At 38.3% G+C, this 27,928-nt stretch overlaps 1 protein-coding gene across 1 annotated transcript; it reads right to left on the bottom strand.

The window, feature by feature from the left end:
- Positions 1-1,848: 1,848 nt before the first annotated feature.
- LOC116635792 (cytochrome P450 2K6-like) lies at positions 1,849-20,515 on the bottom strand. The gene is given in 11 exon segments (XM_032410100.1): positions 1,849-2,036; positions 4,366-4,507; positions 6,612-6,796; positions 7,167-7,314; positions 9,072-9,245; positions 11,400-11,560; positions 13,114-13,161; positions 13,164-13,262; positions 13,597-13,602; positions 17,038-17,200; positions 20,408-20,515. Coding segments are annotated over 11 exon segments (1,422 nt in total).
- Between the last annotated feature and the right edge of the window lie 7,413 nt (positions 20,516-27,928).

Genomic DNA, 27,928 nt, shown 5'->3' with positions numbered 1-27,928 from the left:
TTATTATATCAGACTAACCAAAGGATTAGTTATTTGTTTTACTTTATGATTGTTCCTGAACATTCTCGTCTCATACTGGTTTTAAAAATTGTCTTCCTTTGGGTGCCAGATTCACCACGTATACCACTGCCAGCATGTGGTCATAAAGTCTCAAACATGGGGGACTAAACGGGTTGGAATTAAAACTCAAGATTTCCTGCTCTCTAACAGAAACAATGGTTTCTGTTCCCTTCATGAGAGAAAGCAGTCCACAAATTCATGTTGACTTTGGACTGAGAATTCCCTGATATGTTATTGAACACCAGTTAGGGACTAAGGGCAACTCAGAAAGTGCAGCTACTCGCATTTGAATGTGTTCAAACAATAAATTAAAATTAGCAGGTCCCATTTCTTTGTCATTGACGGTTTTGTTTATTAGGTCAACAAAGTCAGAGAAGCTGAGTCTCCCCCATCTGACTCATTCTAAAAAGGCTCTGTGTGGAAAATGCTGCTTTGGGAATGACCAGGAAGGACTTAACATTCCTCTCAGTTTGGCTCAACTTTAGACAGGTTTCTTCCTGGCTCTAGGCCCTGACTTCCATTTTCTTAGGGCATTTACATGAGAAAACTTTCACTTACAAATTCTTTCTCTGCCCCTTTGACTTGTAAAGCTTTAAAAAAAAAAAATCTCTTACCAGTTTTACAACCCAAGAATGTCTTTCTCAAGGACATGAGATCTCTCCCTTTGAAATGTGGTCATCAAGGAAGTCAGCACCCCATCTCCTTGTCTCTGGAAGAGCAGGAGCTAAACTTCAATGGAGGCTAATTAGCAAACACTAATGGCCTAATCCTAGAGAAAAAAATGTACAAATTAGGGAGTAACTCAGCGTAGGGATATAGGATATTGATCAACCTCCCCACTCACATCACAAGAGCTTTTCTACTGGCTCACCACACACTTAAAAACCCTTCTCCCTGTGTTTCAGCGGAGTTGAGTTCGGACGAAGTTCTGGCGTCTTTCCTCTATGACAATAGCCTCAAAGTCTTGCTTGATGGGTTAACTTTATCCAGTGCCAGTTTTGCTATGACAGGGATCAGATAAGAGCAGGAGAGAAACATTTATGTTGATGATGGGGAGATACATTTGACTTCATAAAGGCTGAAGATGCTTTGTGTCTCAGGGGAACTGACAGTGATTTTGTTATTCTGCAGCCCGTGTGTCTTGCATCTGCCTTCAGAGCACGGGGCGCAGGGAAGTGGGGTCCGCAAATTCCAGTTACGTCAGGAGCAGAAGCATTCACTTGCTGACCTCAGCAAACTGGCAATACTCATGAGCAATTATCCGTTGTTAACCACCCTTTTTTGGTTATTCACAGAATGATCCAATGTCTTATATGTCTTATGTTTAGTGTGATCCTCACTTAAAAGTTGAATTTTCTTCATTGCAGTTTTGAAGATGTTCATGGACATATTAGAACAAAGCATTAATTATATAGTCATCCTGCCCGAACCAATTAAAACTACTGATTCAGTAGTTTTTTCAATAGTTTATTCAGTGATATTTAAATGTCTCATAGGCATTGGAGGAAAAGGACAGTTTTGGTTTGAAAGAAAGACCTTAGAGCAGGAAGTGAAGATTCTAGTTGTCACATGTTCTGTCTTAGAGAATGACAGCAAGGAGGTTTCCACTACATTGATTAGCCCAGGAAATCAGTCTGATCTCACATGAGAACCCTCTGCAATGATGTGGCTGACTGTTTAATAAAGCTGAAGTGCTTGGCAGAATATCACGGCTGGCAAAATGCAGAAAAGGGGAGTTAGTGCTGAGGACCCCATCCAGAACTGGGGCTGCAGCTTGCAATGCAGAGCCTAGGCCCGGAGCAGGGCACATAGCTTGTGAGGCGTTGGTCGAGCGGTGAAGCCAATGTCTGGGGTTAGGTCCAGGTCCCGATGGGAGACCCCGGGGGGTGGCCGGAAGGTAAACTTCTGCATGAGTCTGGTGAAGAACAGGAAAAGCTCCATCTTGGCCAGTGACTCACCAGCACACCTCCGGCGGCCTGAGGAGATGGACGTGGAGGGTTAGGAGATGTATGAGCACAAAAAATGGAAACACAATCTGGACAAAGAGAAAAGCTGTCCACGTGTGATTTCTCCTACTTTAGAATGTGTGAATTAGTTGCTTAACCTCTTCTGAGCCTCATGGGTTCTGCCGAAGGCCCGGGAAATATAAAATCAAGTATGTATGCTAATTCTCCCCGCCCGCCCCTCCCCACCCCCCACCATGAGGGAAACAAGCAGCTAAACAAATATTAACATTTTAGTGTGGAAAATGTTACGAAGGGTAAAGCCAAGTGTGTCATGAGAACAGATAGTAAAGGTATCCAGTGTGATTTAAAGGGTCAGGGAGGACTCCTCCTTTGTATGAGAGCTTTATATCTCAGCTCGTGTGCCCAGGGTGAGAAGAAATCAGCCAGGCGAAGATGCAGTGAGATGTGGAAGGGATCATGATGTATCTCAGGGCTGAAAAAATTTGGTTCTGACCGGAGCATAGAGCATGAGTTATGGAGCCTAAGACCTGAGGCCAGAGGCTAAGTAGACACTCGGTCATGCCGAAGCATTTTAAGAACAGAGACTTGGTTTGTATTACTTTTGGAACATGACTTATTGGGGGAAATGTCAAGATATTTGAAAGGTGGAGTCAGTAAAGTTGAGGAAGGAAGTCTTCTAGGTAAGTTTTTATTGAAATGAGGGACTTAATGGTTATATATCTTTTGTAAGATATGCTGAGCTGAGAATGGTGCGTTTTTTTGGCTCAAATTTAATGTTTTGTGGCTACATTGTAGAACAAAGATAATATATTTGATTGAGATATAGCATTATGAAAAGTTTCTGCTTCTAGTCCTTCAGAAGAACCTATCACGTCTTTTCATTTCTGTTCCCTGATGATGACACCACTCAATCATACATTTCGTTCATACATCTAAAGGAGATGTTTAGAATTCCTAAGGTAAGCCTTGCCAAACTTGTTTGAAGATGCGCCACTCTGCAAAAATCTGGACTATTTGCTTCTTGTCTCATAGTCCAAAGAAGCCTCCAGGCCCAGGTATGTGAGAAACCATGGAGGACCTGGAGACAAAGTTGGTCAGAAAAAAACAGTGCTGTTTATGGAGAAAAGGGGATGTCAAGGGAAACATTGTTTCTTCTCTTTAAACATCAGTAAATCCAAGATCTGATAAAGGAGTCTAGGGAAAAAAAAAAAACATTATGGGTAATAAACTAATTGCTCCATCTCTTCACTTGTAAAATGAGGGTTTGGAATTAGATGTAGCTGAAGTGCCCTCCAGAGATCATTGTTTATGTTTCCATGGCTTTTTTTTTTTTCAAAATATAATGCAAGGAAGCATTAAGAAAAATTGAGTTCATAACACTGTGAATTACATGTGGATTATTTTTCATTTCCTTTAACTCTAGTTCCAGATGTGATATTGCATTTTTATTTAAAGTAGGAGTCATTAATACATGTACTGTTTTCTGGTATATCATCCTATGGGTGTGTTTGTGTGTAAAAATTAGGAGAATGCATTGTACTTTGTATCTCTCTGTATCTCTTAGTTATCAGTAGGTAAGGAAGGTCTATCCTTTGGGTGACTGCTGTTTACCTATCACTGAATGGGTATATGGAGTGAATGCTAACCTGTTGTTTGTGTAAGGGGAAAGGCACAAGGTGACAAAATGCTTATGGTATAGTTTTGCTAAGATTCTTTTCTAGGAATGGAGAATTCATTTCAAGTTCTTAAGAATCCAGAAAATTATAGAGTAAATTCATTTAGTTCCCTGGATTCCAAAATGTACCCTAGTGGAAAGTTCTCTCTTCCCTATCCCTAAGCCCCCTCCCATCCTCTCCTACCCAAGAAATTCTAAAAAACACTGGCATTTATACATATTAAAGCAAAGCTTTTCAGGGGTGCTTGGGTGGTTCAGTTGGTTAGGCCACCAACTCTTGGTCCTTGGGGTCCTGAGTTCAAGCCCTGCAGTGGGCTTCACTCTGGGTATGGAGTCTACTTAAAAAAATAAAATAAAAATAAAGCAAAGCTTTTCTGGTTGGAGTGAAGTGGGCTGTCCATTGTACCCCTGCTTAACTTTCTCCTCAAATTCCCAAGGCCCTACCCTAGCCTCAGCTGCAAGGAATCTTTAAGGATTCCCTGAGAAAATGCCATTCCAATGCCTAATGTCTTACAGCCAATTTAAAGCCTGCAGGGGAAAGGCCCTTTCCACTCTCCCATATTTCTGACGTTTAGGAAAAAAATACAAAACCTAAGCACAGTCCTCAGACAAGGCCAAATATCTCCAGATTTTTCAAACCTGTCTCAAAGTAGGATACCTTACCCACTGAAAAGGGCATGAAAGCTTCTTTCTTGGTAAACTTTCCAGTGGAACTCAGGAAATGCTCAGGATTAAATGTGTCTGGCTTTTCCCACTGTGCTTGGTCCCGAAGTACAGAGGTCAGCAAAGTGGTGACCTCGGTGCCCTAGAAACAGAAGTGCTATTAATGACAGAGATTACATTCCTTCTTAAAAAGGTGGCTCTTTCAAAATGTGTGAAGGTCTCAGTAATTTTTCAGAAACAGTGTGTTCTAGAAGAATCTGGAAGGAGGGGAAGTGCAGGGACTTGGGATGGAGTGTGGAACGTTCACTTACTCTACCACATTTTTGTTCAGTACCTCCTAAACAAACATAAGCCTTGGACTCAGAACTGGAAATGGATTCTTACTTAGTCCTGTGTTTGCTATGTGATAATGGCATGTTATTTAACTTTTGATATATCCCAGTTTCTAAATCTATATGAAGGGAGTTAAAGAGCCCTCATGGGGTGACTTGTGAGCCTCAGGTGCAGCAATATGTAGACCGACCCTGGTGCGGTTCCTGGCAGGTCTGAGGCTCAGTGAGGTTTTGCTCTTTTCCCTCCAGGGACTGAGAGGGTGGACAAGCTAGATCTAACGAGCCCATCAAAGCAAATCCTCAAAAGTCAGCTGCTCCGCCTTCCACAGCTTGCCACATGCTCTGAGACAACCGAGGATGATTGAGGAAAGGAATTTTAATTGTGATATGGGAAAGAGTATTCTGAAAACTAAAATTCAAATAATAGTAAGAAAAGCCTGCCCCTCCATTAACGACAGTGTTCACTACTTCACTGTAGTTAATCATAGCTTCCTCTTTAAGAAAGCTTTGCAAGGGGCGCCTGGGTGGCTCAGTTGGTTAAGCGACTGCCTTCGGCTCAGGTCATGATCCTGGAGTCCCTGGATCGAGTCCCACATCGGGCTCCCTGCTCAGCGAGGAGCCTGCTTCTCCCTCTAATCCTCCCCCCCTCATGTACTCTCTCTCTCATTCTCGCTCTCTCAAATAAATAAATCTTAAAAAAAAAAAAAAGAAAGAAAGAAAGCTTTGCAATACTATCATTGTGGTTAGCTGTCTTAGCACATGAATCTGTATAGTTTTTGAGTCACGAAAAGCAAACAACTGCTTTAAAGTGTTTTATTTTACACCTTCCTTTGTGCTCTATTCCTTTGTTTCTTTTTTATTTATAAGTATATGTACCTGGGCATTGTGGATCTTTCCTCCTCATGACAACTGTGCTAGATTATTTCCATTGGAGCTCGGTGAGACTGAGGGACCTAGCCACCAGTAGCATGGTGGGCGTGTGAGACCCCCTGTACCTGCAAAGCTCTGATACAAAGCTCTCCCTAGCTTGCAGCCAGATAAATAACTAGAACTAAAATCCTGCCATTATTAAAGCTTCCTTGGGGGTCTCTTTTTCTTGTTTTTGACATCGGTTATATTTGTTTTTATCAGCTACAAATCTGATTAATTCAATCCAACAGTGTGTTTAATGCGTGCTTGAGAAGAGAACTCCAAAGATGAATGCCGCCCCTTGTTTGTAGGGTACACACAGAGTAGCAGGCGATAGTGTGGGGAGGGGGTCTACATAGCTAGTGGCCCCTGCGGATTCATGCAGAGATGGGCCCAGAAGCAGTGACCAGACAAAGCTTTAAGGAACAGAATTAGTGCTATGGGCATACTCTGATCCTATGCTGATTCCTGCCTTCAGTGTCCTTTTAGCAAATATCTATGCATACTTCAATTTGCAAGTGGAAAGCACAAGAATGCATCTAGATGTCATAAGATTGAGGAGCAGAGGGCCTGGGCATGTTTCTGTGTGAGGAAGCATGTGAGGCCAGAGGTGTGGCTGTCAGGGGCCCTGCGTGGTGAAAGCCAAGCTCTGAAATGGTGGCATGCCTTTCTGGGGATCTGGCCCCCTTACTCACCCACCTCGCTTAAACTCTCTGAACCCCAAGTTCCTCAACTACCACATAGAAATAATAATACCTTATAATACCTTGCACGGAGTAATCACCACCTATTCTGTGCACACACACTGACACACTCAGTTACCTTTTATTGGACAGTAGGGAGGGAGATAGGAAGGAAAAAAGGAAGGGAGGGAGTGGGAGGGAGGGAGGGCAGGAAGAAAGGCAGGCTGAGATTGCCTTCCGACAGTTCATTTCAGTGCTTCTGTGATTTTGAGCACCTGACATCCTTTCCCGTTCCCCTCATTTCCCCTTCTTAAACCCTTACCTTGGGAATATAGTAATTTTTAAATATCACATCTGTGGTTGTTGCATGAGGTAAGCTTGTGGGCAGGATATCAGCAAATCTCTGTACTTCGTGAATGACAGCATCTGTGTACGGCATTTGAGTTCGATGTGCAATTTGAGGCTGGGCTGACCCCACAACTTTGGTGATCTCATCACAGACCTTTTCTGGATAAAACGCAGTGATTAGAGGTAGGGGAGGGGATATTGGAACAATCTTCTCAGTTTTCCTTCCATGTGAAAATCAAACCAAAGTGCTCTATGAGTTCTGACCCATCTTTTCTCTGCACTGCTTGCACTCGACCTCTATTCCTGAGGTCCCTCTGGGGACCTGCACGGAGTGACACCTGCAGACCATCTCAGTAAGCTTGGAGAGCAAAATCTACTTTCTCATGTCAAAAGGAACCTAAAAGTACACACTGTCCTCAAAGGTATAAATTAAAGGTATCTAGTGTGGCCATAGAATTCTGCTTTTTTCCAGCCCAAGAGATTTCTGAGTCTTTCCTTCAGGCAATGCCCTGAATCTTAAGAGACTTACTCTGGACCTCAGGATATCGCATCATGAGCAGAAGTGCCCAGCACAGCGTGGAGGCCACGGTTTCTGTACCAGCCGCAAACTGCAAAAGGTAACTAACCAGTGCCACCAAATTTTCATCACTGAAACAGGCAGTAGATGTACCTTTTTCCTGAAAGGGGAAAAGGAATTATTAGTGATGAAAAAATTTTATACTGGACAATCATAGCAGATAACCTAACATGAATTTAAAAAGCAAAGCTTGGCATTCTTTCGTCAATTGAGTGGAATTTTTTTATTATGAGGATGTTGTGCAGAATTTTCGAATAAAGCACATCCCAGATGCTAATGATGATAAATAATTCTAACAATGGGAAAGGCTGTTTGGCATTTGGAAATTAGTTTTTAACTGAGTGATTAGAATATGCCCAACATGGGGATGCAGAGAAAGGGAACCCTCCTACACTGTTGGTGGAAATGAAAGCTGGTGCGGCCACTCTGTAAAACAGTATGGAGGTTCCTCAAAGAGTTGAAAATAGAGCCACCATATGATCCAGCAATTGCACTACTGGGTATTTACCCCAAAGATACAAATGTAGGGATCTGAAGGGGTACATGCACCCCGATGTTTATAGCAGCAATGTCCACAATAGCCAAACTGTGGAAAGAGCCAAGATGTCCATCGACAGATGAATGGATAACGAAGATGTGGTATACACACACACACATACACACACACACACACACACACACACACACACACACACACACACACTGGAATATTATGCAGCCATCAAAAAGAATGAGATCTTGCCATTTGCAATGACGTGGATGGAACTGGAGGGTGTTATGCTGAATGAAATAAGTCAATCAGAGAAAGACATGTATCATATGACCTCACTGATATGAGGAATTCTTAATCTCAGGAAACAAACTGAGGGTTGCTGGAGTGGGGGGTGGGGTGGGAGGGATGGGGTGGCTGGGTGATAGACACTGGGGAGGGTATGTGCTATGGTGAGCGCTGTGAATTGTGCAAGACTGTTGAATCACGGATCTGTACCTCTGAAACAAATAATGCAATATATGTTAAGAAAAAAAAAGAAGAAGATAGCAGGAGGGGAAGATTGAAGGGGGGGAAATCAGAGGGGGACACGAACCATGAGAGACGATGGACTCTGGAAAACAAACTGAGGGTTCTAGAGGGGAGGGGGGTGGGAGGATGGGTTAGCCTGGTGATGGGTATTAAAGAGGGCATGTTCTGCATGGAGCACTGGGTGTTATGCACAAACAATGAATCATGGAACACTACATCAAAAACTAATGATGTAATGTATGGTGATTAACATAACAATAAAAAATAAAAAAAAAGAATATGCCCAACACTTTTTTTTTTAAAGATTTTATTTATTTATTTGACGAGAGAGACAGCGAGAGAGGGAACACAAGCAGGGAGAATGGGAGAGGGAGAAGAAGCCCTCCTGCCAAACAGGGAGCCCGAGGTGGGGCTCGATCCCAGGACCCTGGGACCATGACCTGAGCTGAAGGCAGAAGCTTAATGACTGAGCCACCCAGGCGCCCCTGTTTTTTTTTTTTAAATTGCATGAAATAATCTTTCTTGGGTTAGTCAACTGACACACATTTTCAAGATTGCAATAAAAGGAATACTGTACTAATTCTAAAAGCTAACATTTGAGATCTCTATATATCTTGTTTTTTTTTTTCAGAGAGTGATGTGAAAAGCAGTAGGAAATTTTTGAGAATGGAAAATGTAGTAAATAGCATTCTTTGTAGGATACTAATCTACCATTGTTAACCTAATTGAATCCAGTGATCTTTCTTCTTTGCAAGAAATATTTTTCCTCCAGATGCTATTAATTAAACCAAATAATAAACAATAGGCTAAGTAACCCCTGAGCAAAACACCATTACCTCCTGCTGTCTGACCAAAAAAGCATCAATGAAGCTTCTTGGATCATTTTTGTCAAATTTATGCTGATGATCTAGGAAAGTCATCCTTATAAAAGCAAATAATTCATCTCTATTCCTGAGTACTGTCTTACGACTTTTTAGGAGGAACCCCAAAACTGGAAACATATTGAAAAGCTGACAGAATAAAAAACAACAAAGTAAGTTAAATATACATATGTAATGTGTGCAATAATGGGAATGACACCATTATTTCTGGAAGCATTATAGAAATAACATCTCATTTAGACTCCAATTTTGTCTCAACTAACTGGCCGACTGACCTGGAAAACATGATTTCCTCACTTAGTGGAACTAGGTAACTTACAATGAATATTGATATGGTTTATAGTAAGTTCTATGTACCCAGAGTATTTTGTATATCATGCCAGTAGTAACACATCTACTTAGAGGTTAGACAAGACATGAAAACGGTATTGGCTTTATGGTTAGGGCTATAAATCTAAGTGTTTTTCCTGCAAACTCCTAGGTGATTCCAGGTTAAACTCTTTTAGTCCTATGTAGCACACTCACTTTACCACTAATGTTTCTTTGCAGGATCAGAATAATTATTTTTGTAATTTAGGACAGGTCTACTGTGTATAGGTCCCACGGAGCAGCACCATATAATCTAATATTCCCTAACCCTTAGAAAGTTCAGGAAGGACTTCACTGTTTGCTAAATTTGGTATGTTTCTCAGTATATTCATGTATTTGAGAGATAAGCTCTATTATATATTTCATCAGATTCTCAAAGGGGTCCCTAACCACCCAAGTGACCTAATAAATACCAAAGATAAAAGGCCAACCTAAAGTTAGACATAGTTGTGTGCCTGGGTGGCTCAGTTGGTTAAGCACCAGACTCTTGATTTCAGCTCACGTCATGATCTCTGGGTCCTGGGATCAAGCCCTGCATTGGGCTCCATGCTCAGCATGGAGTCTGCTTGAGATTCTTTCCCCTACCCCTGTCACAGCTCCCACTTGCACACTTGCTCATACTCTCTCCTTCTCAAATAAGTAAATAAATAAAATCTTTTTTAAATTCTATTTAAAGATTGAGCTATTTATTTTTAATTTATTTAAATTCAATTAATTAACATATAATGTACTATTGGTTTCAGAGGTAGAGGTCAGTGATTCATCAGTCTTATATAACGCCCAGTGCTCATTACATCATGTGCCCTCCTTAATGTCCATCACCTGGTTACCCCATTCCCCCCACGTCCCCTCCAGAAATCCTCTGTTTCCTATGATTAAGAGTCTCTTATGGTTTGTCTCCCTCTCTGGTTTCGTTTTATTTTATTTTTCTCTCCCTTCCCCTATGCTCTTCTGTTTTGTCTCCTAAATTCCACATGAGTGAAATCATATGATAATTGTCTTTCTCTAATTGACTTAAAAAAATAGACATAGTTGCCTGTTCCAGTGTTCCCCCTTTAAGTTACAGGTGTACTTAAAGTAAACATGTACTTATAATAACAGAACCTAAATTATTACAAAGTGAAATAATATTGTCAGTTGTCAGTTGTGCTATTGAAAATGGGAACTATTTGACAAGGCTCTTAGTTCCTACATTCTAGAAGACAGCAACTTTATTGCTCGCAAATATAAAAAATTGGATTGTAGCACTATTTTGAACTTACATGATGCAGAATAAATATTAAAATTTTATTTAGTACTGTTTTTAGTACTTGATAGTTCTCCTTTGTTTAAATTCACTCTTCTAAGTGAATTCTTCTGAGTGTTCCTTATTCATTCATGGCTTATCCATGATAAGCATCGATGCATAACTAGTGGTATGGGTAAAAGATGAATGACCAAATTGTGAAAATTTACTGAAGTCATAAACTGAACTATTTATTGATATGATTCACAATCCATGCATTATAAGATATTATTTGATACAGTAATTTGTTTTTTCTTAATATTTTTATTTACTTACTTGAGAGAGAGAGAAAGATCATGAGCAGAGTGGAAGGATAGAGGGAGAAGCGGATTCCCCGTTGGGCAGAGAGCCCGATGCGGGACTTGATCCCAGCACTCTGGGATCATGACCTGAGTCAAAGGGAGATGCATAACTGACTGAGCCACCCAGGCATCCTGATGCAGTAATTTGTGATGGAAGAATTATCAGATGTGTTAACCAAGCAGGCTTGTCACATCTCTGTACTCATAATGTTCCAGAAAGTGTACATTTTTGAAATGGCAATTCTCTGACAAATACTTTTTCATGGTCTCTTGAACAACCTAGTGTACCTTAGAAGAAGTAAAATTGAGTAGGGAAGATACAGTTACTGCAATCCTAGGACCTCCAACGAGCTTCACATTTTCACCAATCAAGGTTAAGAGTCTCAGGAATTGGGTGTCTTGGTCATCAAACCGTTTTCCAAGCAACACTGACACAATGACATTAGCAACAGAAGCATTCATTACTGTTTTGACTTCAAAGGGCTTTCCTATAAGAGAATTCATTAATCAGATTAGGAATACTGACATAAACAGTATTAAGCCAGTTCTGGAATGATGGGGACAGACTGTCAATAAAAGATTTCATAGAGGAATGAGATTATTGGTGACCATACATTTTAAGGAGAGGTGAGACTAGATGAGCCTTGGAAAATATCCAGAATTTGGTTAAAAGATTGCCACAAGGCAAACTAGAAGTATATGCCAAAGAAAACCTACATTTGGCTCAAAGAAATTAAAATGTGCCAGGTGAGGGCCATTTCAGTGTGTGTGTATGTACGTGTGTATGTGTAGCAAGTGTTAATGCATAACATCTGAGAAAATATCAACCTAGAAGCCTACAATCAATTCAAAATTTAAAATAGTATATCTAGATGATTAAAATGATTTTACTTGAAAGAACCTCATCTAGATCCTCTTGTTTTAACCTCTTCAGTTACTGGGACCTGTTTTCCTCCACATCATTGAAAACTATTTAGATTATTAAATATGTATCACTGGATGTACATTTAATTTTAGCAACCAGAATGCTCAGAATTACTTTTAACATCAGCACCTACCTTAAATGTGGAGGCTGAAGGCCTGGGGGAATTTCTGCAGAGAATATGTTTTCTTTTTAATATGTAAATGTAAGAGTGTCTGAGATGCTATGTAAGGGTGTATGAGATGCTATGTACACAAAGCCCTGAGAAATTAATGTTTGTTAGGAGCTTAACACTGCAGGAGGAATAGATGTTTTCCCGTAGGTACTTTCTCCAAACTGCTGACGGGCTCTCTGCGTGTACAGGGACTGCTAATTTAGCACATGGGCCACTGCGTTGTTTCTTCTCTGTATTTATTTCAGGCTTGTCTACCTTTGACCATTTCTCTTCTTATTACTATATGCATCAGTGAAGATAATACTCAAATGAGCATATTTTTAGTAAGGAATGAGCTCAATTTATTAAGGAAATGAGAAAACTATTAACATGAAGATGTTAAATAATTAAAATATTAAATAGATAAAATATTAAAATGATATGGAATTAACTGTATATCATTTAAAGAGATCAGAAATATACCTATTACTGAAGAACTGTTCCAGATGGAAGGAAGCAAAAGAGACATGACAACTGAATGTAATGCATGTGTCAGGATTTTCTTTTGCTATTCAGGACATTAATGGGACAATGGCAAAATCTGGCCAAATAAGTTCAGGGGATGGCTGAGTCAATACTAATTTCCTGAGTTTTGAAAATTGTACTTTGGGTATGTGAGAAAATGTTTTTGTTTATTTTAAGGGAACACATTGAAGTGTTTAGGAATAAAGAGAGAGCATGTCTCCAAAGTACTTTCAAACAGTTTAGAAAAAGAGACAGAACAAGAGAGAAGGCAAACATAAAATGCTGACATTTGAGGAATCTTACAGAAGAGTAGGATTGGGGAATTATTTGTAAATTCTTGGAATTTTCCTACAATACTGGAATTATGCCTAAGTAATAAAATATAGCATTTGGCTTCTTTCTCATGAAAAATAGGATGTGGTTTAGTTTATTCTACGCACCTCTGTGAGACTCAAAACTCCCTACGAGATGCTGGCATTCCTCTATGTCCTGTCTTCTATGAGCCGCTTGCCCATTCCTAAGTTCCGCAAGGTGGTCAAGCTGAACCTTCTCATAGTTTTTGAAGTTTCACCATGAGAGAGGACGATTCCTTGTAACGAGAAAAATGTTTTAAAATTATTTCCTCAAAGCTTTTAACATTTAATTTGCAAGGACAAGTAAAAATTTAAAAGAAGCTTTATTCTCCCTGTTGAAAATAAGAGACTTCTCTTTCTCTTAAAGCATTAACTTTAAAAGACTTGTATTTTTTCCTGTTTTTAAATCATATATATATATATAATCATATTGTATATATATGACTTATAGCATATATAAGTCCTTCTGAAGTTAGAATGTGTCTTTTGTCAGCTTTATGACCTAGCAATGGCTTTCTCAGGGACCTGGGGGCCATCTGTTCAGAATATAAACATCAAGGAAGAGAGTACCCCTTTCTCCCAGTTTCTGTGGGAGGGTAGGAGCCAAACATTGGTGGGTGCCTTGCCCCAAGTTGCAAAACTACCTCCTATCATAAAGATATGAGAACTTTATTATTCTTTTGTATACAGATGGTCACCCCAATTACCGGATGAATCTAGGATGAATGGTGTGTGACAAATGGTGCTGCCAAGCCCTCTTAGTTATTGAGGACTAGTTATATTGTTATATTGTTTCCTTTGAGAACGTTTTTGTAATGGGTTGTGTCTGCTTGGTTATGTAACAGGGTGAGATTTGTTTTTGTCTTTGCAATTTCTTAGTGGATTGTCTGTGATACACATCACATTTTGGTTTGATGCTTATTCAACAATAAAATTGTTTTCTTTTTCTGTTACCTTTGTGGAGAGGAGGATTTCTGGTTTGGGAGAAGATTTTGGTTTTAGTTCTATTTCTCTGACAAATTCATTAAGCAAATCTTGAGTCTCTATGCTTATATCATGCTAGGTGTGGTTAAGGGATTGATGAACAATAGAAAACAAAGTCTCTTTTGCCAGGGAAAAATGTAGACTACAGACACAAGATTTACCCAAGAAAAAGGTTAGGAGTAACTAATTGCCAAGAGGTGTAATGAAGCTTCCACATGTTAGTGCTATACATACTAATTTCTAGGCACACATGTTGTAACATATAGTAGGTCCCTGATAAATATTTATTGAATGAAACAGCTCTGTGAATTTGTGCATGGCTAAGGGAAATAATAGTCAAATAAGGTTCTTGGAAGAGTCAGGATATATGCTAACTTACAGAAAAATAAGGAGAGAGAGGGTTGCCAAAGTGGCCCACATCTTTCCATGGTCAGTTTATGGTGACCGTGGCCTTACTCCTTGTGTTTCAGTCCCTAACCCTGCCCTTCCTCCACTGGCATTTGTCTCATTTTTCTATGGAGGTGCAAGAGACAGGGGAGCGTTTTCTGAGTTTGACTGATAACCTGAAATAGGAAACTAGACTAAACGAAGGCAACCTAGGTGTTGGAAATGGGGCAGCGCCATTCTTGCTAGTGTCAATGTGAAATCCGAGAGCGATCTCTCCTGCGCAGTTGTTGCCACTTCATGTGAGGTTAAGCCTTCCTTTGTGAGGATACTGGTGAAGGCTAGATTCTGCTCACGTTCAATTCTTACATTAATATAATGTCATTCTGTCTATGGATCCTGTACTGCATAAAACTGTTTTGTAACAAATATGTGACTCTTCGAATTATCTCATGTTTATATTTAAAAATTTACATTTGAGAACACAGTAGTAGAATATGAAGGGCCCACAGTCAGAGAATAGCAATAGTCCAGCCATGTAATTGTGGAGAACATTAATCTAGCATTATAAGGAATGGAACTTCTTTTATTTATTTATTTATTATTTTTTAAAAGATTTTATTTATTTACTTGACAGAGAGAGGGAACACAAGCAGGAGGAGTGGCAGAGGGAGCAGGCTCCCCACTGAGCAGGGAGCCCTATGCGAGGCTTGATCCCAGGACCCCGGGATCATGACCTGAGCTGAAGGCAGATGCCCAACCAACTGAGCCACCCAAGCACCCCTGGAACTTCTTTTAAATACTGGCACCAAAGTTTGAAATATATTTAAGTTACATGGCAAAATAATTTATTAAGATGAAGTACTACTCTAAAATGGCCTAATGGTAATGAAAATATTACATATTTCTTCTGTTTATACAAAATTGGTTTAAAGAATGCTTGTACCCATTTGGGTGGATTACTAGACAGGGTGTGGGGCAGAGAAGTAATCATTTTATCTTTGAACAAAGAGTAGTTTTCCTATGACCAGTTAAGTCACTTAAAAAGAAAGACTACTTGATTCTTAAAATGAATTATTTGCTAAGGAAAAAAAATATTAGATTTGATATTGATACCAATTAAAACAATTTTGCATATAATCATAAAATCAGTGAGTAATATGTGAAGTGTTGTGAAAAAGAACTGAGATTCCAGAGGCAAGAGATAAAAAGTGTCCCAAATTTTTAGAAGGAATAAAAGAAGATGGATCCTGAGAGCTAAAGATCAGGGACTGAATGAACTGCTGTTCCTCAATGCTGACTTTATGAGATGTTAATTGGAATTCCAAGAAAAAGAAATGTCCCAAGGACTGATGTGGTCCATACATACAATGTATATGTATGTATGTATATATACACACAATGGAATATTACTCAGTATCAAAAAGAATGAAATCTTGCCATTTGCAACAACATGGATGGAGCTACAGAGTATTATGCTAAGTGAAATAAGTCAGAGAAAAAGAACTACCATATGATTTCACTCATATGTGGAATTCAAGAAACAAAACAGATGAACATATGGAAAGGGGGGGAAAAGAAACAAAAAAAGAAAGGGAAACAAACCATAAGAGACTCTTAACAGTAGAGAACAAACTAAAGATTGATGAAAGGAGGTGGGTGGGGGATGGGATGGATGGGTGATGGGTATCAAGGAGGGCACATGTTATGATGAGCACTGGGTGTTGTAGGTAAGTGATGAATCACTGAATTCTACTCCTGAAACCAATATTGCACTGTATGTTAACTAAGTAGAATTCATATATATAATTAAAAAGAAATGTTCCAAGGACTAATAAGTGTGAAAACTGAATTAAATAAAATTAAATAGACTTTTGGTGTTTTTCTCAGAGGTTTTAATATCCTAATAGGCACCCCATGAATCCTGAGAGAGGCCTTTAATATGTAGTATTTCTCAAATTCACTTCACTGACACTGACACATAGAATATTTACTAATATCTCAAAGAATAAGATTTTGGAGGAGGATAGTGTGAAATCCTTTTTCAAAAAGTTGTTGAAGCATTAAAATGGCTTAGTAGTATTTACTAGACACCAATATTAGTTCACTAAAAATAATTAATGTCAAGATGAAACCATTCCCATATTTAGTTATTAAATTAGCATTAAAGGTTTAATGTAATAATTTAAAGGGTTGTTATATTAGTGGAATGACATAAAAGTATAGCATCTGGATTTCCTCAAGGCATTTAACCAACACATACATAAGCAAGATACAACACCTTTATCCAGGTGAAAATATGGTTCAGTATTATTTATAACACTACTCTTATCCTATTGTTTGATGGATCAACGTCAACCATTAGACGGTGACCTCTTAAGCTGATGGCCTCTGTTCTCTTTGTATTTCCCTAGCATTGTACTTTTCACATAGTTTCTGGCTAATAATTATTTGTTTAATAGAATCATGTACAATGAGAATAAAACCATAAATCATAAATTTTCTCCTAAGTAAATTCCATTTGTGTAATGTATATTGGTGAAGGGAAAATTAAATCATGAAAAGAATTATTAAAGATGATATGATGCAACTGATTTAATAATTTTAACCATAAGGATATATTTTAAGCTTAGAGTTTGTTACCTTTTCCTTCAAAAAGTCTTTCAAATATAGGCACTTGAGATCGTTCCCCAAATTGATCACCGTAATTGACCAGGGCATCTTTCACTGTCTCATATCCAGAGAGTACCACCACCTTCTTTGGACCCATTTGGATGCTGTAAATGGAGCCATATTTCTGGGAGAGCTTGGGTGTATAAGAAAAAGAGAAGCAACTAAAACATGGTACTGTAATAAAAAATGAACTAGATCTTGATCTTTGATAATTTAATTCTGACAAATTAATCAGTTTCATATTCTTGTGAAATGACAATACTGGACTTGTTCACTAAAGATACTCCTTGGTTGCTACACCTGTTTAAGCCGTAATTATTATGATCATCCACTGATTGTCCTTATGCTCCATTTTGTTTGAGATTTCAAGTAGCAGGGCTCTGACATCATGGAATTGACTCATAGCTTCTCTCTATTACATTTTTCTTTGGTCTCAGAAAATGCCCACCATGGACTCTAGGAAGACAAAGCGCTTCCTGACTACCACACTGACTACCTGACCACCATATTCATGCCCTATCCTTTGTGGGATGCTATGACCATAATAGGTCCAAGTTAGTTCTGCACTACTGTGTCTCACCTCTTACTGGAAAAAAATTTTTTTTAATTTTCTTTGATAATTAAAAATAATAAGAGTGATCATTTATTGCTTCTTAACCATATTGCCAGTATCTCTTTTAATGCACATTATAAACCAGAAAAGTAGATATTATCATCATTTCCATCATATAGGCAAGGTACTGTGGCTTTAAGAAGTCACACAGTGAATAGCAATGCTCAAAAAAGGATATACATGCAGGCTTGTTGGTTGCAGAGCTTGTGGTTTTTACCCAACTAAGGTTTAGGTAAAAAATGAGAATTGGACTTCTAATATTTCTTTCTTTAGGAAACTTGACTTTGGAAAATAACATTAGAATTGAAACCCTCGTGCACTGTTGGTGGGAATGTAAATTGGTACAGTCACTATGGAAAACAGTATGAAGGTTCCTCTAAAAATTAAAAATATAAATACCATATGATTCAGTAATTCCACTGCTGGGTATTCACCCCAAGGGAAATGAGACATTAATTTGAAGGTATATGCACCCCTCTGTTTATTGCTGCATTAAATAAGAGCCAAGATATAGAAGCAACCCAAGCATTCATCAATAGACAAATGAATAAGGAAGCTAACACACACACACACACACACACACACACACACACACACACACACACAGAGGAATATTACTCAGCCATCAAAAAGAATGAATTCTTGTTATTTGCAATTACATGGATGGACCTAGAGGGTATTAGGGTATTATGTTAGGTGAAATAAATTAGATAGAGAAAGACAAATACCATATGACTTCACTTTCATGTGGAATTTAAAAAACAAAACAAATGAGCAAAGGGGGGAAGAAAAAAAGAGAGAGAGAGACAAACCAAGAAACAGACTCTTAACTATGGAGAACAAACTGATGGTTACCAGAGGGGAGGTAGCTGGGGGATGGGTGAAATAGATAAAAGGGATTAAGAGGTACAAACTTCCAGTTATAAATAGTCACAGAGATGAAAAGTATAGCATAGGGAATATAATCTATGATATTATAATAATGCTTTTTGGTGACAGATGATGACTACAAAAAAAAAGAAACTTGAATTTAAAAAATAACATTAGGATTGTAATAGGAATTGTAGAAGGGGTCAATAATTTAGGAAGATAATATAATTAAATTAATGTTCCAGTTAAGTAAAAATTAAAATAGGAATTTGAGGCTGTGAGGACAGTTTCTCAGGTGTGAACCACTATATGTAAATTTGATAAAGTGGATATGGCAGGTTTCAGAAAAGGAACAAAAATTAGAAAGGTAAATTTTAAGAAAAAAATTGAGATGTAGGCTAGGAAGAAGTGTGGGAAAGATATTTCATAGGTGAAATTAACACAGAACAATAGGACAGAAGTAAAAATAAAAAAAAATGAAGATCTAAATAGTAAAGGGATTAGGCTGGTTAATGCGTAAGCAAAAAAACAGGAATGTTAGGAAAAAAATAGGATTGGGTGTATGGAATTAGATGAAGGACTTTGTTGAGAGATCTCGTTCTCCTGAGGAATCAACCTGTCATGTGACCTTTGAGTATAGGAGAAACCATAAAGTAGCATTAAAAGATCAGAAAACACAAGTCCTGGTTTTTTAGTTACTAGTAAGTCAATTGCTCTGAGTCACATATCTGTAAAATTGAGATAAAAATATCATCCCTACTTTCCTCTGAGGGTGGTTGTAAGGAATAAGTGAAATCCTTGCAGTCTTTTGTAAAATAAGAAGTACAATACAAATATAAGATGATGATGATAAAGATGATGATGATTATGTTGCCCTCAGAGGCAAAGTAATGGTTTTCTCTTCAGTATATCGCCCGTTATGGCTTTCAAACTTAGAATTTATGGAATAGAGCAGAACTCGATTTCAATTATCTGTCCTTTGAACTTAAAAATTGGAATTTATGGCCAAATGCAAACTATGAATATTATGTCTTTCCTTCCTTCCTTCCTTCCATCCATCTTATTCCACAGTCAAGAATTGTAAAATCTTTGAAGTGGAAATTAGAGAAATTGGTCCAATATTTGGTCTAGCCCTGTAATTGTACAGACAAAGAAATAGAGACTAAATTCTTATATAAATTCACACAGCTAATTAATGACAGATAATTCTGGGTCTCAGTTGCTGAGGCCATACTCTTGATCGTGCCTTTCATACAAACTGTTTTGAATAAAAGTTAAAATTTTCTTTGGGCGCCTGGGTGGCTCAGCCGTTAAGCGTCTGCCTTCGGCTCAGGTCATGATCCCAGGGCCCTGGGATCGAGCCCCACATCGGGCTCCCTGCTCCGTGGGAAGCCTGCTTCTCCCTCTCCCACTCCGCCTGCTTGTGTTTCCTCTCTCGCTGTCTCTCTCTGTCAAATAAATAAATAAAATCTTTAAAAAAAAAAGTTAAAATTTTCTAGAGTAAGACTATGATCATAGTTCAGTTCCTTCATAGTGAAATATGTAAGATATGGAATATGGATATAGAATATGGAATATGTAGATCAAAGTGGCTAAAATAAAGGATACAGACCATAAATATTTCAGGATAAAAATACCACTTTAAATAATAGAAATATATTTACTAATATTTTTATATGTCAAATTTAAAAGAAACTAAAAATTAAATAAAACAGTTCAATTAACTTTGAATCCTATCTAATTACTTCATTATACATATATGAACCGGTGATAAATATATGCATGCTAAGAAACCCATGAGTGTAAGAATGATGTAGAAAATTATAAATAAGTATGAAATGAACAATCATTTTTTACCTCCAGCATAGTTTGATATGGCCTCTTCAGATTGAGAATATGCAGATTTCCAATAATTGGCAAAGGTCTGGATCCTGGAGGAAAATGTTGCTTGGAAGCTTTAGTCATGAAGATTTTAATATTTAAAAGAAAAATAAGAAGCAGGCTCAGAATTGGAACTATGACAGAAGACCCACTCATTATCTTAAAGTAGAAGTAATTATCAAAATAATAGAAATCTTTGCAATTGCAACCAGGCAGAATCAGCAGCTTCCAGTGCAAATCAAAAACATGAAGGCAGGGCGCCTGGGTGGCTCAGTTGGTTAAGCGACTGCCTTCGGCTCAGGTCATGATCCTGGAGTCCCTGGATCGAGTCCCTGGATCGAGTCCCTGGATCGAGTCCCGCATCGGGCTCCCTGCTCAGCAGGGAGTCTGCTTCTCCCTCTGACCCTCCCCCCTCTCATGTGCTTGCTCTCTCTCATTCTCTCTCTCTCAAATAAATAAATAAATAAATAAATCTTTAAAAAAAAAACAAAAAACATGAAGGCATTGCTCATAATATTTGCCCTAGCTTATAGTCAACCATCTATTTTATAATTAAAATGAATTCAGCCCTACATGGAATGCTTGCCTTATTTGAGCTCCTCCCCCCTCTCTTTTCACTTCTCAGTTCAATCTGCTTTATCCAATAAAGCTTGGATGAGGGATTTTCTCTTCATGTAAAACAAAGATTTGTCTTGAAATTTCAGAGAAATACATTATGTTCAATCTTCAATGTGAAATCTATACTTTCACAATAAAAAGAATTGTATTGTTCGCTAGGATACCCCGCAATCTGTGTGTGGTTGGTCAAATAACAGTGTCACACCAAGAATTTCAAGGTTCTTATACAATGATAAGTTCTTACCCTTCCACTCTCCTAAAAGAGTTTCATAGGAGTCTCAGTGCCATGGAAAGAGCACTGGTTTTTAACTTGAGGACTATGTGCAGATCCTAGCAAGTTATACATCCTCTTTGAGCCTTAGTTTCATTTTAAACTGAGAGAAATACATAAATTATTCAATTGTTGCAATGAGTTAAAAATGAACGGATATACAGCTCCTAACATAGACTTAAAATTCACTGCCTGGCATTCCTCCTCTTTTCCCTTTTTCACTCCTGATAAGCTTTCTCATTTGTTTATGTCTGTATTCTTTCCTGTAACCTTTTTTTCTTTCTGTCATCAAGTTTTCCGCCTTTTTGTGCTCCCGACTCTTTTTTTTTTTTTAAAGATTTTATTTATTTATTTGTCAGAGAGAGAGCACGAGCAGGGGGAGCGGTAGGCAGAGGGAGAAGCAGGCTCCCCACTGAGCAAGGAGCCCGATGCTGGACTCGATCCCAGGACCCTGGGATCATGACCTGAGCCAAAGGCTGACGCTTAACCCAGGCGTCCCTGTGCTGCTGACTCTTAACCATGCATCTGGGCTATAGCCCATTCTAGTTGATTTGCTCAAGAAAGAAATATTTATGTCTCCTTTTTGTGTTGGAATGACTGTGAATAAGGCACTAGTTTAATAGATTAAATTGAACAACTTTTTATTATTGCCTTCTTGATAACAATATTTCCTCAAGTTTTCTAGAAGTTGCCGCCATGTTCTATATTTACTTTTTAGTTTATCATTTGTTGTCTTCAAGGAACTTCAAATTCTTGAAAGCAAGGACTCTATTTCCACCACCACCCACCCCCACAACTGTGGGATCTCCAATATTTAGAAAGAACAGTGCTTGGCACTACACAAATTTAAATTAGTGAATAAATGAAGGTGCAAATAAGTGATTGAAGTCCTCTGAATACTTTATTTCTGGAGAGTCATTCTTAGTAACTTAGAATTTGGGGAACCCAATGACAGTATGTAACAAATTCTGTGATTCTGTGATTTTGTAGATAAGTAAATTGGGACTGAGAGAGTTCAGATTCAGATTCAGTTCAGATTTAACGGAGCTGCAATTAGGACTTAAGTCTGCTCCTTCACAGTGCTCTTTACACCACATGGCTTAATGCCAGGACATTAAATGTTCTGTGTACAGCTACTTGACTTCTCTGCTTGGCATGGCTGTGGGTTGCAGGAACACAATCCCAATTAGCCCTTTCTGGCAGGTAATAATGAAAACCTTCTTGAACCAAGTCTTGAACTTGTGAATAATTTAAAGGGGCATCTATAGGCACAAAACAGGCGGTATTTCTTTGCATGGAAAGCAACTGTTAGTTTCAGAGCCATCTTTTTGATAGCATCCAGTTACTGTCAAATAGGGTCCTTTTCTAATACAAACAGCAGAGGGAAAAACAAAGAGAGTCCAATCAGACCAAACAGGGTGTGTCAGCAATTAAAATAACTTGTAGTGGATCGTTTCAAATTGCAATATAATAACGGGTAATACAGTATATAATCACAGATCCTAGTGATGTTATTATTATTCCAATATTTCAAATGAGGAAATTGAAGCTTTAAGAGTGATCAGGGACGCCTGGGTGGCTCAGTTGGTTGAGCGTCCAACTCTTGGTTTCAGCTCCAGTCATGATCCCAGGGTCATGAGATCGAGCCCTGCATCAGGCTCCATGCTCAGCGGGAGTCTGCTTGAAATTCTCTCTCTCCCTCTCCTTCTGCTCCTCCTCCTGCTCGTCCTCTCTCTCTCTTTCTCAAATAAATACATAAATCTTAAAAAAAAAAAAAAGAAGTGATCTGTCTAAGGTCCCATAGTTGATAAGTGAGAGAATTCAAGTTTTCCTGATTCCAAAGCTCTTATTTCAGGAGAAAGAGTGTATAGGTTATTACCATGCTTTTATATTGATGGGGAATGGAGGGTCATCCGTCAAGGAATATAATTTTGATTACATGCAATATGATTGTTTTATTATTGTTATTATTACTGGGAGTTTAGCATATACCCCAATATTATACTATGATATTTAATTTCTGGGCCTAAGGAGGGTCTGAAGCACATGATACAGCTCTTGATGCATAATGTATGGCATAATGAAAAAAAAAGTGTGGCCTTTGACACCAAACAGATATAAATGATATAAATTTGAATTCAGGTTCTGCTTTTTATTTTGTTGCCTGTGGCAAGCTACTTAAACTCTATGATTCAGCATGAAGTATTATTCATGTAGAGGATTTATCAAAATTAAAATAAATATATGAAAACAATCTGATTTATTGCCCAGTTATCTATGTTTGTTAATGATTGGGCATGTTTTCTATATTTATAGGGCACTGGATTACCCAAATTCCTACTTAAAAGATGAGGGCAATTTCACCCCCAAAATTTGTTCCATTCTGGTGGGTTGTAAGTGAAAATTATTATGTAAATAGTTCATTCTTTATAAAATGTACTATTATTATTAATCTGTGCACTTACCTCTCTCACTACATCCAAGATGATAAGCATGACCATCTTACTATTTCACTTAGGAAATTACTTCTGTGGACCATCTACAGGAGACCAGAATATCAAACTTCTCCAAGATTGTTTCTTGGGAATCAAATAAAATTGGAGTTTGGGCTATCCAGTAATTCTGTAAATATAGAAAAATGTAACGGTTTATTCATGAAGGTGGCCACCTGGTCAATGAATATATTTGTTTAGTTCTGATAAAATCCCTAGATGAATAAAGCATAGTCTCATATCCTCCCCTGCCCTAGGAGAGGCATCTCAAGATGTACAAGAAACAGCTTAAAGATTATTGGCAGGAACAAATGCTGGTAAAGCCTGAAAACAGATAAATTTTCACCAAACTGTCTGTAATTACAGTCAATAATTATAAACTAATCTCTCACCTTAAAATGTGAACCCAAAATACAAAAACTTCCAGAAATAGGCCATCTGAGTAGAACTTAAGGTTTTTATTCAATTCGATCAATCTACATAGTATTATTTACCACTTTAAGTGATTTTGGAATGGACAAGGCATAAACGTACCAAAAACACTGTTTCAGTGCCTCAGAGTTGGGCTAGTCTCCCTGCGACTCCCAGAGCATGAAGGGCTGCGATGAGGTCAGGGAGGGGCAGCATTTTGCTGACAACAGCATAGTGACTCAAAAGAAATGCTTCTTAATGCAATGAAAGAGAAAAAGGAAGAAAAAAATAAGGACGAACATGAAAAAGAACTAAAGGAAAGAAAGAAAAAATATTTTTAAGGGGGATGAGAGCAGGGCATGATGGGATAGTAGCTCAGAGATTCTACCTGAGGTCCTCCTATTCTCAGGAGGGGTTGTATGCTGGCTCAAGCTGGAGGCAGACCAATGTTCAGGGGCCTGGAGGTGAGAGAGGAGCTTAACCAAGTTTGGCTAACAAGCATTTTGTTCTGATTGATCAGTGGGATGAGTAGTTCAGTTTATAATTCAATGAGGCAAAAAAGTGAATTCGGAAGGTCTGTGTCTGGCTTTGTCATAGGCAAACAAGGGGATTTTGTGAGTCTTGTCTAGTCTTATGGGGAATGGTGGTTTTTTTCAGTAAGCTTGTTCGTTTTCTGGAGCATAAAGGGTAAGGATCCTTTAACATTCTCTATTTTCCAGAGCACAGGGCTCAGATAAAATTCCACATTGTCAGTTCCCTGTTATCTAATGTTTGGCATGTTATTGAAAAACTTAAAAAACCAGAGAAAGGAATTAGTCAGTGAAGATCCACATGTATGCATTTATTTCCCAACCTTTTGTTGTAAGGCCAAGACCTTTTTTGGGGGAGGGGGAGGGGTCTGCAGATTGAAATTTCCTATCTATTTCCTGGCATAAACTACACAAAAAGTTCATTGTCTAAGATATTCAGCTTCAAGTTCTTTAAATAACATAAAGAAACTTGACAAGCAATCTAAATAAGAGTCTTTCTAGATTTTTGTGTTGTTTACTTTCCAGTCCATACTGTCTTATGTATACCTAATGCAAAATCAGTCACATCAATGAACATTAAGTTTTAGAAAGGTTCCATATAGACAAATTACTAAAATTGCATCATTCAAAGAAGTATTAAGTAAACTGATAACATACAATTATTTGAGGTCTGGACTTTGTTCTCAGCTTCTGGGAGGTAATCTCTAAGCCCTTGGAATGTCCTGCCTGATAGGAGTGTATTTATTTACCTGGGGACTTTGGGTCACCTAGACAGTCTATGCTAACTATGATTAACAGTGTGGTCTTGGGCCATGTGGTAACAGCTCAGCTTCTGGAAGGGTAGAGACTAAGGTAAGCCATGTCGGTGGTCAGTCATGTCTATGTGATCAAATCCAAATAAAAACTTTGGAAACCAAGGCTTGGTGATCTTCCTGGTTGGCATTACTTCATATTGCCACCCATCATTGCTAGTAGTTAGCCCTGTTCACTTGACTCCCTTGGGAGAGGCCAACTGGAAGCTTACGTCTGGAACTTTCCTAGACTTGGCCTATGTGATTCTTTTCTAGCCTGATTTGAATCTCTATCCTTTTGCTATAATAAACAGCAACTGTGAGCATAAGTGCTTTTTCTGATTCTTTTTAACAAATTATTGAACCTGAGGGTATTCTTGAGGACCTCCAAACTTTGTATTTTTTAATAAATTCAATGTAGAAATTACCTCTCATATTAAATACACTTAAACATGAGTGAGTATTGAATTGGTTATTTTAGAAAAGTGTCATACTGGCAAGTTGCTAAAATTGGATCAAACAATTATAAAGTAAGCTGGTAACATATACTTGTTTGAAAAATATGATTACAGTAACAGACTAGACAGCTTGTTTAATTCCATGAGTTGAGTAAAATAGATGTCAGTAAAAGAGAACTTCTACTGTATATTAAGAAAATGATGAGAAAGCCATTGTACCTGATTTCACTCACTTCAGAGACATGAATTTTTAGGCAATCATTATGTGTGATATAATGATATCTGAAAGGGATCTTTTACTGAGGAAATTTTGAAGATATCAGAAGGGCTTGCTGAGAATGATTGAATCTACAAACCATAATGTGAAATATTTACAGTTTACCTAACACACTTATGGCCGATAAACTCAAAAGGGTGTATTGTGAGATTTGATATAAATTCTCATTTCTAGCTCAATAAAGAATCGGGGATAATTATTAGAAAGTGCTTCTAATAGAATAGTTTTGAACTGAACTAGATTCTTCTTCGATGAGATCCTAGAGATACTTCTGTGGCTCTTAATTGTCTCATCTTACCCATATTCATATTTTGCTTTAAGGTACCTGGCCTTGAGAGTTTTAATTTTCCCCAATGAATTTATGCAAAGAATAAGTGGAGAGGTTTTCGTCAATTGGCTTATATATATTTTTGCCTGCCTCTGTAATGAACTGAGTGCTGGCTACCTGTTTTGTTGGTGACGATTGGAAGTGATAGCATCATAGTGCAGCTCACTGCTTGTGTGGTCTGGACCCTGTTCCCCTACACTCCCTCCCCAACAGCATTTGCTCTGTAAGAGGAGTGTGTTCCATGCCATCAACGTGGGCTGGCAAAACTTATTTTAGGCTAAAAAGTCATTTTATGTTTGAAATCAAGGATAAAATAAAATGTCCTTAATGTATAGCAAGCTAACCATCCACGACATATTGAAGCAGCAGCTTATAAAGTGATATTTTTTTCAATCACTTCATGCTCCATTTTGCTTCATTTTAGAAGTTTGGGAGAAGAATGACTGGTAATTTAACCTAGCTCAATATAGATGTAATCCCTGGCTCTTTCTATAAGATTAAAAGGCTTTTTTAAAATGGAATAGAGTTGGGGCACCTGGGTGGCTCAGTCGGTTAAGCATCTGTCTTCAGCTCAGGTCATGATCTCAGGGTCCTAGGATTGAGCCCCACATTGGGCTTCCTGCTCAGCAGGGAGCCTGCTTCTCCCTCTCCCTCTACCCCTCCCCCCTGCATGTGTGTTCCCTCTCTCTCAAATAAATAAAATCTTAAAAAAAATAAAATAAAATGGAATAGAGCTAATCCCATAATGTAAGTCCAGAAGACCGCTATTGCAGAGTGATAGGTCACTATTTTTTATTCCTCTGACAAAAATTTTGACTCCTTTTCTTCCTCTTCCCCTTTCCATTTCTCCTTCTAATGAAAAATTCAGTTCTACAGATAAAGGTAGGACTGAACAAGGTAGTTGTTCCCATCTGGTGGTGAGGGTGACTCAGTGGCTCAGACCAGCACATGTTGTTGGATCCTGAACAATGTAAGTGGACTGCTCGTGGTGGAGAATTAGAGCCAGGAAGAGTGAAGAGAGTGACCACATGGAAAAGGGGCTCGGTGTGGGTTGTCATAAGCTAAGGAAGGGTAAGCTGGCCTATATGCAGGGAGAACCCTGGTGATGAAGTGTGGGTGGTGAGAAGACCATCTGCATAGAGGATGAGGCAGTGGTAGTGATGGGAGATGGGTTATCTACTGAAGCTTGATGAATTAAGTGCCCATATCAAGGATAAGAGGATTTAGGTTTGTCACTGGGGCTTCCAAAATAGAAGACAAGAAAATTAAAATGAATCCTGGAGTGTTGAATTAGAATTAGAGACGTTTGTGTGAATTTACA

This window comes from Phoca vitulina, unplaced genomic scaffold (assembly GCF_004348235.1).
Source record: "Phoca vitulina isolate PV1807 unplaced genomic scaffold, GSC_HSeal_1.0 scaffold11, whole genome shotgun sequence".
NCBI lineage: Eukaryota > Metazoa > Chordata > Mammalia > Carnivora > Phocidae > Phoca > Phoca vitulina.
This window is presented reverse-complemented; position numbering and strand designations above follow the sequence as displayed.